Source organism: Heloderma suspectum, chromosome 1 (assembly GCF_057233095.1).
Source record: "Heloderma suspectum isolate Gila_16-S chromosome 1, 16-S_ref, whole genome shotgun sequence".
Taxonomy (NCBI): Eukaryota; Metazoa; Chordata; class Lepidosauria; order Squamata; family Helodermatidae; genus Heloderma; species Heloderma suspectum.
This window is the reverse complement of record NC_139458.1, coordinates 362,543,602-362,557,176: the sequence shown is the minus strand read 5'-3', so window position 1 is coordinate 362,557,176 and position 13,575 is coordinate 362,543,602. Positions and strand designations below refer to the sequence as shown.

General features: G+C 42.0%; 1 protein-coding gene across 5 annotated transcripts in view; it reads right to left on the bottom strand.

The window, feature by feature from the left end:
- Positions 1 to 1,850: 1,850 nt before the first annotated feature.
- TBP (TATA-box binding protein) overlaps positions 1,851 to 13,575 on the bottom strand; it is a 15,335-nt gene continuing 3,610 nt past the window's right edge. For 4 of the 5 annotated variants that reach the window (XM_084828072.1, XM_084828073.1, XM_084828071.1 and 1 more), the window contains 7 exons: positions 9,820 to 10,058; positions 7,496 to 7,821; positions 5,711 to 5,798; positions 4,193 to 4,284; positions 3,844 to 4,011; positions 3,036 to 3,130; positions 1,851 to 2,631 (listed from right to left, as the gene is read on the bottom strand). In XM_084828072.1, coding sequence (XP_084684198.1) covers positions 2,552 to 2,631; positions 3,036 to 3,130; positions 3,844 to 4,011; positions 4,193 to 4,284; positions 5,711 to 5,798; positions 7,496 to 7,821; positions 9,820 to 9,873 — 903 coding nt within the window. In that variant the 5' untranslated portion in view covers positions 9,874 to 10,058 and the 3' untranslated portion in view covers positions 1,851 to 2,551. Of the gene's footprint in view, positions 2,632 to 2,746; positions 3,131 to 3,843; positions 4,012 to 4,192; positions 4,285 to 5,710; positions 5,799 to 7,495; positions 7,822 to 9,819; positions 10,059 to 13,575 lie in introns of those variants that run through there. The other variant, XM_084828069.1, reaches the window with a different exon arrangement.

Genomic DNA, 13,575 nt, shown 5'->3' with positions numbered 1-13,575 from the left:
GGCAAACACACCATATACTGCATAGATCAGGGATAGGCAATCTGCTGCCCTCTAGCTGTTTTGGACTACAACTCCCACAGTGTCTGACCATTGACCATGGCTAGGCTAGGGCTGATGGGAATTGAAGTCCAAAATATCTGGAGGGCACCAGGTTGCCTGACCCTGGCATAGATGTTAGCCTTTTCTTGCTGCTTCGGTTTTAATATGGCATGCCTTCTGTCCTTTACGCGGGGGGAGGCAGACTTCAAGCTTGCAGCGCCTGCTTCTGTTTTTTACTTGAACCCCAGGATCCACTGACTGGAGTCAGGTGTAAAATGGGGAGGGTGAGACATATTTAGAATTAAGGAACAGTGTCTTTTTGTTTTCAGCACCAGAACAGAATTCACTCATACTAAAATCCATTCCTAGCTTTGTTCATTTTGGCAGTCTAATTTAGGGTGGGTGTGGGAAGCCTTATTGTTACACATTGGGAGTATCTACACCTGCTGCATGCTTCCCAGGCATGGGAGAGAGAACAGAATACAAAAGCCGAGTCCAATCCAAGGTGTACCTACGAACTAGCCCCAACAACAGTGAGAACCACATCCTGGATTCAACCATATTTTATGCCGTGCATCAGTTTGAAATAGATGGGAGGGCATTCAGTAAGAGTGTGAGACATGCCAGTTAACTCTGCAGAAAGAATTTTTTTAAAGTTGATTAGCTTCCACTTGATCTTATCTTAAAAACTGATTAGCTTCCACTACTGTACAGACACCAGTAAATAATTTTCTGTACTATGGAAACATGCTTATGGAGAAGCTGTTTCAGGGCATGAACGAGAGAAGAGGTAGCAAGTTTAATTCTGGGACTCTTGAATTGGAAAAAAGCACTGCTGGATATGCTCATGGAAGCTAGTCATCCTTTTACGGGCTGCTTGGAAGCAAGCTCTCCAAAGTGCCTAGAGAAGTCTCACTTCATCCCAGTCGAGGACATTAAGTTGGCAGTTTGCCTTCAGAAGCATCTTACACTTTAAAATCCAGATTTGCAAATCATGAACTAGAACAGGGATTGGGAATGTTTTGGCTGCATGCCAGTAGTATGGAGCCAGCATGTGCCCCCCTCCATTCTTATATACATCCACTCTTGAGTCAGCTTCACTCAGCCTGAGCCTTTCCCATCAGAAAAGGTGAAAGGCAAGCAAGGCACCCAGACCACCTTCAAGTAGCAGCTCCCCAGTGAGCATGCTTTGTTCCACCCTTATGTTCTCCAATGGAAGCCAGCTCCCGGCCGAGCAACAGCCACCTCGCTGCTACAGTTCAATTAGGGTCACTCTCCTGTCTCCTTTTCCCTTCTCCAGGGGGTGGGGTGGGGGTTCTATGGGAGGTGTTCACAGACTTGAAGGTTCCCCATCCGTGATCTAGACAATCCAATACAAATCCAATCTACCTACTCTGGTCTACATAACAACCAGCCATCGTTAGCAGGGGCAGGATGGCAGTTAAACCAGGGAATGACTCATGAGTAGGATTTGCAGGCCAGAAGAAAGCAAGATAAAAACAGGGATAATAGGGGTTAAATTAAATCAGATTAATGATAAGGGTGGCAGTGAAACAAAAACCTATCTAAAATTACCACCTCCACATAGTGGAGAAGTAAACTTGCCTCCTTTCCCATCACCATGGAAATAACAGCTAGGGTGAATCATGTGTTCCATATGATCAAGAACTGGAACAGAGCACCTAGTTGTCTCCATGGGACTGGGAGCAGAGCACAAACCTGCTCCTTCTCCACCACAGGAATTGAGGACTGGGCAGACCAAGCCTCAGCTGCTTGTATACTGAACTTTTAGAAGGCAATTAACACAATAATCACTGAAATGGCAAAACACATTGCTTTAATACTGGATTGTTAGGAAAAATCTTATAAAAACCAATTCAGTACATTTAAACTACAGGCATGCATTTAGCACATTAAAAGGGCAGCAAAAGCAAATCGGAAGGATCACAGGTTTTACTATTTGGATTCCGTTCTCAAGTTCCATAAATGGCATTAATTACACATGTAGAACTCAGATTGCTTCTCAAAATAAGGAATATATACAGGCATTTGTTTTCATTAGCAAGTTTCTGTCCTGCTGAACACTGGAAACGGGGAATGTGAAAGAAAGTCTAAACAGACAATTAAAATTTCTGGTTATAAAATCCACGGTTGAAACAATACTGTAACCAAAAGGATTTAAAGTGTTGGATAATACAGTTTAACTTGCCAGAATAAGATTTCCAGATTAAAAAAAGGATTAGCCATTAAAACTGTTTGAAAGCTAAAAAATATAAATAAACTCAGTTGTTTCTCCAAGGAGAGCGCAATGAAGCAACTCACAGTAGTTCAGTATAGACATAACACACAATGAGAGCTTCTCTTCCTATGAAGATCAGGGAAACAGGCACTAACTGGGAAAATATTCCAAGTCGTGATGTTGCAGTGTGTAAGTCTCTCTCCTTTTACTGCTGTGCCATAATCAATACCTTTTGAAGTGTGCCCCAACTTCTTGGATAAGCACAGGAAACTGTTACGTTGTCTTTTTGAATCCTTTTAAAATAGGATATATATTTTCAAATGCTTCATAAATTTCTGCTCTGACTTTTGCACCTAGAGGGAAATAGCAAAACTATTTTAACCACAGTGTACGCATTATGAAGAACATGAGGCTACCACCCTCACTGGTTTGTTCTTTTTCTTCATATACAATAACACATTGTATCTGCAGAAAGAGTTCATGGCTCAAACCCCTTACAGACCAGTGCTGTAAATGCATAGTTTAGACACTTAGTAGAGTTCACCAACTTCTACAACATGTTAATTCCATAGGTAAATAGTTAAGATACCAAATGCTATAGCCCAGATAGCATCAAGCCAATACACCAACTCAAAACTGAAAAATGCCCAAGCTAACACACAAATAATTCGGATTTTTGCTAGAAGGAATTCTCCTTTGGAACTACAGTTTGGTTCTTTAAGTACAATTGATGCAATACTTTTCACATATGACTTACCAGTTAAAACTACTTTCCCAGAAACAAATATAAGCAGGACAATTCTTGGCTTGATCATTCTGTAAATTAAGCCAGGAAACAACTCTGGCTCATAACTGGAAGAAAAGATTTAATAGTAAGGTAAAATGTATAAATGAAACTGAAGCTAATGTGGGTTGATCAAGATGTTTGTTTAGAAGAGGAAACAACCCTCCTCTTGCCACAAGTTGATTTTTTTTGTTATTAGTACTAAATCCTATGGTGGATATACCAAAACGGATGTTTCAAGCCACATATACAAAGTTACATATAGGAATTGGACGTGGCTGGAGTTGCTGAACCAACTCCAATTCTGAATTCTGTATGTAGACAATAACTTTTTTAAAATGTTTTTGCCACCCATATTGGGTAGGGTGAATTTCAGATTTCATTTCTATTACTACGCAGCTAGGAATTTACATTATCTGTTCATCACTTCACTAAAAGATGTTTAAATAAGACCAGCCCCCCTTTTCCCCCCTTTGAGATATAATTTCCTACATAAATAAATAGAACTCCTTCCATTGCTTGAGTGTTATAGAGCCCCCTAAAAAGCTTTATAGATACAGAGTGCCTTAAACGGGCTATATAGTGACTGGTGGATTAAAGTTCCGTGACTACATCTCATTTGCATGCACTGAATAATTCAAGACACAATGGAAGATTCTAGGCTATGATTAGGCAGCTTAAGCATGTTAAGCAGATAAAAGCATGAGTAAAGGAATGACAGCTTCATTATTCACTCTGTTGTAGCATTCACCACTTGAGAACAACAGAACTCTTTACCTACCTGCTAAACTGTTGGTGCGTAAGAACCAACCCTTCGAGCCTGATAGGGAATTTCACATCACAGCTACCCACCATATTCTGAATCTTAAAATCCAAGAATTTGGCTGGAAAGCCCAACTTCTGCACAACTCTAGCATACTTTCTGGCAGCCAGCCTGGACTGCTCCTCACTGAAAAGGTAAAGGAAACAATTGTAACTTCACCAAGTAAATGCTCAGTAAATGTTGTACACATGTGTGCAATAAATGTGCTTGTCAGCTAGATCTTAACTGGTTACCCTTGTCAAATGAAAGTGTCTACACTGAGTATGAGTAAGATGAAAAGGCACAGATATTGTACATGCTTACATACCTTTTAGCTCCTGTACACACCATTTTCCCAGAGCTGAATATGAGAGCTGTGGTACGTGGCTCTCTTATTCTCATAATTACAGCAGCAAAACGCTGAAATACATAGAACAAAGATTATTACTACAGGAATCCTGAGGCACATTAGCAAGAATTTGGAAGTGAATTAATCACCTCCATGTGACAATTTGTTATTCAATCACCTTTTAAATTTTGAAAGCTTTTATAGTTGAGTATTTTAGGAATAAAGTTCTAATACAACAGAAAGTATCTTTACCCCTTGCTATAGTGTAAAGCATCCTTCCCCATCCTTGTGTCCTCCAGATGCACTGGACTACAACTCCTACCATCCCCAGCCAGCATGGTCAATGGGAGGGCATCTGATTGGGGAAGGCTGGTGTAAAATGTTTGTAATCGCCACCATTTCCACTTTAATTCAGAAGGATCATTTCAGATCCCAGTTTCACTGTAGTACAGAAAACTATTCAGTAGGCTTGTGAAAGATACTGCAAGGCCTATACTCACACAAAGCAGTACGTGTTTTGTATTAACAGTTTAACTGTAGCAGGTTCTTAAGTCCCAAAGCTAAAAAGCTTTCTTCAAGAAAACCTCATTTCCTGTTATGTGCAGACTGCTCACAATTCAACAAATTCACCTAGCAGAACAGAAGTGACAAGAATATATATGGAAAACCTTATCCCAGTGTCCAGACAGTATGCAGAGGGCTGGGGCCAAGAATGCCCCTGCACAGTTGCACAATAGGATCATTCATCATAAATGCTTTAAAACAAATTGGTAAATGTCAAAAAATGTACTTCCCCACCTGCTACCATGCAATGCTTCACCACTTTGTGGACCTTTTCCTTTTTTATTCAACGCAAGGTGCTGTGCTAGCTGCTTCTCCCACCCCACCCTCTTTTTATTTTAAAGCAGCAAATAGGATCTTCTGCCTGCCTGCAACAAGTGCTGTCCGAAGGAGAACTCTGCTTTTGCCCAGGAGCATGGACAGGGAGAAACTGTTACTCCTTTCCTAGAAAACACATTGCATTCACTGAAAGTTCAGCAAGTGCTGTTAGTGCCGTTTCTGCTGGCTTCTTACCTAATAATTGATTTTTCCTATCTTTAGTTTTAAAAGGCGATAACAGTCATCCAACAGTGAACATTTGACCTGGTGGATCCAACTCCTGTTTTGTTTTATTATAACAGCCACTAGGCGTACCATGTTTGCATAGCAAATCCTGATCAGGCTGGATGTTTGTTACACTGTTCTTTGAGGCTGCTACTACAACTTCACAGACTCCTTTTCTTGGAACTGTTATTCACAAACCATACAAACAAATCTTTTAAGTGGCAGGATAAACTGAAGGAGTCCTGCATTTATTTGCTTGTTTCTTTGATTGATACCCCATCTTTCTACCCCCAAAATGGAACTCAATGTTGGAGCCAGATGAACAGGCAAAAGTACAAAGTAATCAGCACTGGCTAGTGGAAGAATCCTTGGCACCTCTCCATTGTCCCTTACCTTGGGATTGTATTCAGCATTTCGAGCACGAAGGGCAATAGTTTTTAGGTCAAGTTTGCAACCAAGATTTACTGTAGACACAATATTCCTAAAGGCAATTTAGAGAAATGTTAGGCAAGCTAGGATCCCTCCATATTTTGAAGGTATCCCCCATTATGTGACTGGATCTGAAGTAAAACACTCAGGCTTGTCAGATTTACATCGGATTATTTTGACTGTTTACATGCACATGCCCTACCAATTTTGCTTGTTACAGTGATTTTGAACATGTTACAAGATTGATAGAGAACTAAGCTAAGGGACCCAGAACACCAGCGGGATTTCTACTGTTAAAAATTGAAAGCAAGTTCATAAGAAGTGTTAAATTAATGGCAACCCTTCCTTACATAAGAACTGCAAAAAGGTCATTGACAGTCTGGATAAATGCCAATAAGACATTTTCTCACAGAATGTTTTTCTCCAAACATTCAACACAACACATTCCTTTAATGAAATGAAAGCCCAAGCCAACATGTTAGTTAGGAAGCTTCAAACAAATTCTACATTAAGATTTTAAGTTTGTTTTCTCATATATAAACATACAAATGAAATACCTTTCGCCAGTTCTATACATTGTTTGCTCCCTCTTTACTCTCCTCACTACAACAATTTTTCATTCTATTAGTTTTTAAGTAAGACTGGCTACAATTCCCAAACAGTTATGACAATTAAGGTAGTTCCAGGATTTGGCCTATAGTTGCGACTCTAGCACAGGAAAATCAGCCTTCAGTTGGTTCTCTTAAGAATCCCAAGGCTGTGAATCCAATGAAGAATTGCATTATCATAAAACTACAGGAGCCCACTCAGTCCCACATGCAGGTGCGTCAAAGGTTTGTGTCAGCCTACACAGTCTACCTCCTGCCTTGTATTCCCATCATATTGTCCAAAAATGATCAAGAGGGCTTTGAGCTCTCCATCTGTGCACCAGTTCAGAACACAGGGGCATGCAGAGAAGCTCTTTGTAACCGCCTCATAACTCAAGAGCTCCTTGCCCACAAACATCTGTTAAAGCCCAAGCATGTTTTACAAATACTGCAAGACTTAATTGGGCTGGTGTCTGGATGTGTCTGTGTATGGTTTAAGAGCAATCCTATGCCCTACAGACAGCATCTTGGGGGGGGGGGGGGCATAGGATAGTTTGGTTTCTCAGCTCCAATGTCAGAGCCAGGGCTCCCACTTCAGAGCCAGGAGTTCCTGCCCCCTCTCCCTCATAGCCAGCGTGGAGAGAACCATGCCAGCCACCTCTCCACACTCAGAAAATGGAGTCCGGAGACAGGGAAAAGGGGGTGTTCCCGGAGGCAGGGAGGAGATCGGAGTGGCTGCAATATGATGTATCCTATGGCTGCCCCAGCTTCCTTCCCTCCCCCTCCGAGGTGCTGCTGCTTGACGGGCAAAATCGCCCATCTAGCAGAAATGCAGGGCGGCTGGAGGTGAAGATCACCTCCGCTGTCCTCCCACCCTGCACTGGATACTCGGCAGCCTCCAAATTCAGAGGCTGCTGGCAATTCACACTGGATTGTTTCCTAAGTGGTTTTAGTCTATGTTTTAGACATTTTAATGAAGCATTTATTTTTGCTGCATAAACTAGTTAACTACCCAAGCCAGCCAAGAGCTAAATTTGCTGGCCAAGATCAGTAGGTAGCTTCCATACTACTTAAATGACTAACACAAACATGAAGCTTTCATACATTTTTAAATAATGTCATTGAAGATGGCAGGAGGGAGAAGAGGGGAACACACACTTACTGTAGCTGCGGCACAATCCCGGAACTTTCAGAAGCAGGTGTCGCAGGAGTTATTGGGGTCATGGGAGTCATCGGAGAGGGGTAGAGAGGGGTGGTTCCTGGTAAAGGAGCTGTGGTGAGTGTCTGTGAGTGAAAGAGCTGCGGTGTTTGACCAGATGCTACTTGTGTTGGTTGTGATGTGGACTGCTGTGCTGCTGCCTGCTGCTGCTGCCTTTGCTGTTCTTCCAGAATAGATAAACTGTTGGTGGTTTGAACAGGCTGGGGTGTGAGTCCTGTGCCATAAGGCATCATAGGACTAAAAATAGGGATGCCCGGAGTCATGGCACTCTACAAGAAGAGAATACAATTAAAGAAAGCTATAGACCACTAACATTTTTAATTATCATGATTAGGGTTAAGTATTCGTTGAGTCCCTTTAATAAAAGTTGTTTTTGCAATCCAATACACACATTCCTGGGAGTATGCCCCATTGGACAGTGGGACTTACCTCCAAGTAACCACACATAGGATTTCACTCTGCCAGAATGAGTATTTAGTAAGTATTTACAAAGCCATTTTTATCATCTTATTTTACTCTCAATTCCTATAGTAGGAATGACAGATTCACATATGCCAGAATCAAGTTTTTAACGTTAAAAAACAGATCATCATCAAAATTGGATTTCTCCTAAATATGCAATGGAATGCTTTTAAGCCAGTGTTACCCAAACTGCGAATAGCCAAGACACCTTCCACTCGAAATTCAAATTGCAGACACACATCACTCTTACATCTATAAAGGTTTATTTTTAGAGCCTGTAAAAGTAAGAACTACCTGCTCTCCAAGGAGCCCTTCCCTTTCATTTATACATGGCCTGCCTGAGGGCAGGTAATTCCACTGTCTCTCTGCATCAGGAATAAATAACAGTGCAATGCTACGTATGTTTACTCATAGGCGGGCTCCATTGTGTGCAATAGGGCTTACTGTCAAGTAAGCATGCATAGGACTACTGCCTGAATAATCCAGATAACCTAATGCAGAGAGGTGCCAGAATAACTGACCACCAAAGCAGGCTAATTTGATAAAACAGGAAGGCCAGAACAGTGAAGTCATGTACCAATGCAGCCCCTCTGAATTGGATAGCTACCGTTGGCGGACAGGACACTTTATTTAAAGTTTATTTCTCATGGCATATTAGTATGCCCCAAGCCTAGCACATAGTCTGTGAATTAGTTTTCGAAGGTAAATTACATTTTATATGCCTTTATATAGCCCTTAAGCAAGAACCACTAAATTCAGAGTACACACAACAAAATTTTTAAGTACCCTAAAACTAAGAAATCCAACCATGTTTGCGGTGAAGAATAGGCAAGGCAGTTTCGATCTAGTTAAATTATTTGTTTTAAAATCTTTTTTTGCAAATAAGTACATTTAGGGTGCAATCCTATGCATGTTTACATAGAAAAACATCCTACAATTCCCAGCATTACCCAGCCAGCCATGCTGGGAGTTGTAGGACTTTTTCTGATTCAATCCTACACACACCTGGGAGCAAGTCCCATTGAACTTCAAAGCTTACTTCCAAGTAGACATGCATAGGATTTCACTGTTAACTGAACTATTTAGAAAAGTGTATTCAAATTATTACTGCAGTGATAACTCAAGAAGGTATTTGGAAATTAAACTCTCCCTCCCCATCATATTCTGAACCGCTGGTCTCAGAATGTATCATAGAGACAAAATGCTGGGAAATGGTTTAGGATGTGTAGGAGGGTAGTCAGTGTGGAGGGGTCAATGTGTTCAATGCTTCATTTATACACAAGACCCAGCTAAAATGAAAGGGGAAGGGAAAAAATAGGCTCCATTGCTTTCAGCCCCAGTTCTATCCAAGGAGGCAGCTTCCAGATGATCAAATACAAACATAGCTCGTTCATTAGGGGGAGGGAGGCAAGAAAAGTATTCCTTAGCTCTATCTCAAAAAGGCTGTGGTAAGCTTGGGGTAGGGATTGGTCTGTCAAGCAAGCACCACTCTACCCATGCTAACAGCTTCCATGATGGGCAGGAGCACAGGAAGAAGAGTCCCTCACCTTCTTGCCCTACCATCCATCACTGAAGCGGCAGAGCAAAGAGTGCAGCAAAAAGCCTGTTCACTTACCAGGATGGAGAACTGAGGTACAAAGTAATTTGAAGCAAGGGTGGTAGGAAAGTTGGGGCAGGAAAAGGATAATGAGAGGTTGAAAGAAGTCTGGAGCCCACAACCCATGTAGCATTGCAGGCCTTTAACTAGGTAAAGAATTGCCTTTGAAATCCCCCCCCGGTAAGCTCCCAAGTTCACACATCTTTACCTGAGGGGATGCTAAACCCTGGGCATAGGGCGGTAAACTGTTGTTCTGATCCATGGTAGTAGTCACGTCTCTGGTCAAGTGATGAGTATTTCCTGACGTCCAGTCCACAAGAGCAGTTTCACACCATCTGTCTTAAGGAGCCACTTTCCCTAAAGCATCCCAACAACTAGCTATGCAGTCAGTCTTGACATATCTGGAAGAACATCAGCTCCCAGGTGAGTAAAATAAGGATGCCAACCCTGAGAGAGAGAAATAGTTTCATGACATGCATGTCTTGCAGTAAAACTCATAACACACAACACTGCTGTGTTACACAGCCACCTTTAAACTATTTTTCATTGGTGCGTGCTCCCTCTAGCATCATATGCATAGGATTCAAGGCCATTCATGCAAGTAGTACAAACAGCCTTGCACCCCAGTCCTAAAAATCTGCACTGATAAATCTGCCTCCAAAACTCCCACATACCATACCTAATTAAATGTTGTTTTTGAAGTGTCCACAAAGCATACGTGCAATAAGGCTATGGATGGGAGTTACCTGGTGTGTGTTTTCCAGGGGGTGGGGTGGGGGGATACATACATTAATGCAGTGTCTCAAACCAAAGAGCTCAGCTTGGAAGGAAGAGAACCGTACCCCCGTGTTATGAATTTTGGACTTTGCTGAGCATTATCAATCTATAGTTCCAGTATTTAGGAAGCTTCTGGCTGCTAGATAATGATCTATAACTGATAGCTATCAAACAAAAGGTACATCAGAATTTGTTTTGAAAAGGGTTCAGCATTTGGTTTCGTACTAACAAGAATTAGTATGGGAAAAATCTTTGGATCCATTTTTCATTTTTATTGTAAAAATATCAACTTTCAATAAGACACAATATCAAAACACTATCAGCTAAGATAAAAGGAAAAAAATCTTATTATAAAGGACAACATTGCTAAAGATTAAGATGTTAACAGTTTAATAGGAAATAATATTTCATAAATGGTTTCTTCTTATCAAAGTCTTAATGAGGTAAGCAACCATTACAGCCCCATGAACCACATGTGGTGTTGGGTGGGAGGCCAGGGACTGCACACGTGTGTGTGCAGATGCATACACTGTTCTGCCCTAAGTGGGCATTATGTTATTTGTTATGCTGCCCCCTAGGTCCTACATTTGTAACTGCTCTAGTTTTCCCTGTATGGATCAGGCCTTGTTATGCTTTAATTAGTGGTTCTTCCTAGGGGCAACTAACCTGGTTTGCACCAGCTCTTCCTCAGTTTAGGAAGAAACCTCCTGGAGACATGGTTGTCTGTTACTGTTCTGGGTTACAGTCTGAAGGCCTGGCCTAGCATTGTTTTTTCACCTCGTCCATCCATCTCTTCCATTCCTCATTCATCCACCTCATCCTTCTACAGCTAAGTATTGATCCTGCGATTATTATTGTGCAGTTTATGTTGTGTTTCAATAAAGATGAAGATTTGAGTTATACAGCAGTGGACTGGATGCAAATTTAACTGCCTGGCTAGGCATACAGTCCAATGTGCATTGAGGCCAACACACACAAGAGCTGGGAAAGAAGGACTGTGGGGATGACTTCCCTCGCGCACCCTCTTTCCTAGCATTCTCAACTCTGCTGTGAAAGAGGATGTGCGAGGAGAGTCATCCCTGCGAGCTCTGTTCCCCAGCAGAACTGGGCTCCCACCAGCCCACCAAATACAGGCCTGGTGAGATCTTGATGGTGAAGACATTACCTCATTCCAAAATTAGAGCATACTTCCACAGTTTCTGTATAGATATTGCCTCAGAGTTAATATTATCTAGTTGTCCCGTGAATTAGGGCCCACAGCCTTAGCTCCCAAAGGATTCCCATAACATTAAAACATCCAAAGAAGGCTTAAACATACACCTTTCAGGCTAGGTAAGATTCATTTTGAATTATATCTTACTCAAAATGTACTAATTTTTTTAATGTTTTATACATTATTATACAAGGTTTTTAATGTTTATACCTCGGGCAATATCTCTTGTTCATTAACTGATAACCAAAAACTTTTAAATATACTTTTGACCTTGAATAATGTCCCAAACCTCTTCATTACTCAAGTCCAACAACCCGACACTCTCATTCGATATTATCCAGACCATCATGCCAATTAGTTTTTTATAACAGTTACCCAGAATTCACTGTGAACCTGCTTCTGTCATTGTCTTCTCTTTATTACAATCACTACTTTTCTACTTATTTACATCTCCAAATTGTTATTTCTTATTAATCATTTTCATTTGGCATTTTATAACAAGACATGCTATATTGTTTTGGAGGAAGTGACTTAGGTTTTCAGTAGTCTTCCCAGCATTTTCAATAAAGCTAAATGAATTTTTCTCTTAAAATCTGCAACTTTAAATCCCAATGCAACCTTAAGGGATTTAAAGGTGTCCCATGCTGGAAATCAGCAGGGGGGCAGGCATGAAATCCATCCCCTGCCAAGAACTGTGTTGCCCCAAGGAGTCTTGGCAGGGGATGGATTTCACCTTCCCTGCCCCCCCCCCCCAGCTGATTTCCCGCATGGGGCACCTTTAAATCCCATAGGGTTGCACTGGGGTTTAAAGGCACTCCATGCAGAAAATCGGGCATGGGCGGGGTGAAATCCCCCCCCCCCAAGACTGTTGGGGCAACACAGTCCTTGGTGGCGGGGCTGGATTTCACCCCACCCCCAATTTTCAGCACGAGGCACCTTTAGATTCCCATAGAAGCCTACAGGAATTTAAAAGCACCCTGGAGGTCACTCTCGCCGCCTCAGTTTTGACAGCTCTAAAAACTGAGGCGGCTTGAGGGATCTTATGGGGGAAGGGTATTTGATACAGACTTGCTCCTCCTGCACCCCTGTATGTTTCCCAATTGCAACATACAGGGGTGCAGGAGGGGCAAGCCAGTATCTTTCATTTTTCTGCTGTTGTGCACGTGTGCATCTGCGGGAAACTGAAGCATTTTTTTAAAAAATTGTGCACGTTCCTCAGGGATGAGGAAATGCGAAAAAAGTTCCTGGTCCCATTTTTGCGCAAAAACAGGACTGGATTTTTTTTTTTAAAGGGCTCTAATGACAATCAGGATCGCGATCCGAGCTAGGAAGGGGGACTTGGCGGCAGACAAGATGGGTCTACTGCCAGGTCCCCTGGGACGCCAGGTGGAGGACTGAAGGGGAGGGGAGGGGAGGGGGGGAAAGGGGCAAACAAGCCAGGCACAGTGGCTTGCTTGCCCAATTGTCTAGTGGGTGCACTAACCACGCAGGGTGGGTTGCTTGCAGAACAACCCACTCTGCATGGCTAGTCTCCCAGCATGGGCTAGTGTGACGTGTGAATGTGCTCAATCATTCACTCTAAGCTGCAGTCAAGAGGACTCAAATGCTAAACTGCTGATCTATTTTAGAGGACTCAAATGCTAAACTGCTGATCTGTTTTAAATATATGCAACTTGCCACTAAAATCATCCCCTTTACTGAAGAATGAGAAAGTAGCCAAAACAAAGTTGATAAAGAAAGGATCGTGGGGGGCGGGGGAGTGGTGGATCCAAGAAATTACAAGCTGGCTACAAATCCAACATCAGTTCTGGACAAATTGATGGAAAGCATTATTCTGGATAGTAAAAACCTAGGCATACGGCAAAGAGCTCCAACAAGGATCTTTCCAAACCAGCTGAATATGCAACAAAATGGCAAATGAATCAACTTGATACATGGCAGAAATGAAAATAGTGACGTCCATGCTAGGAATTT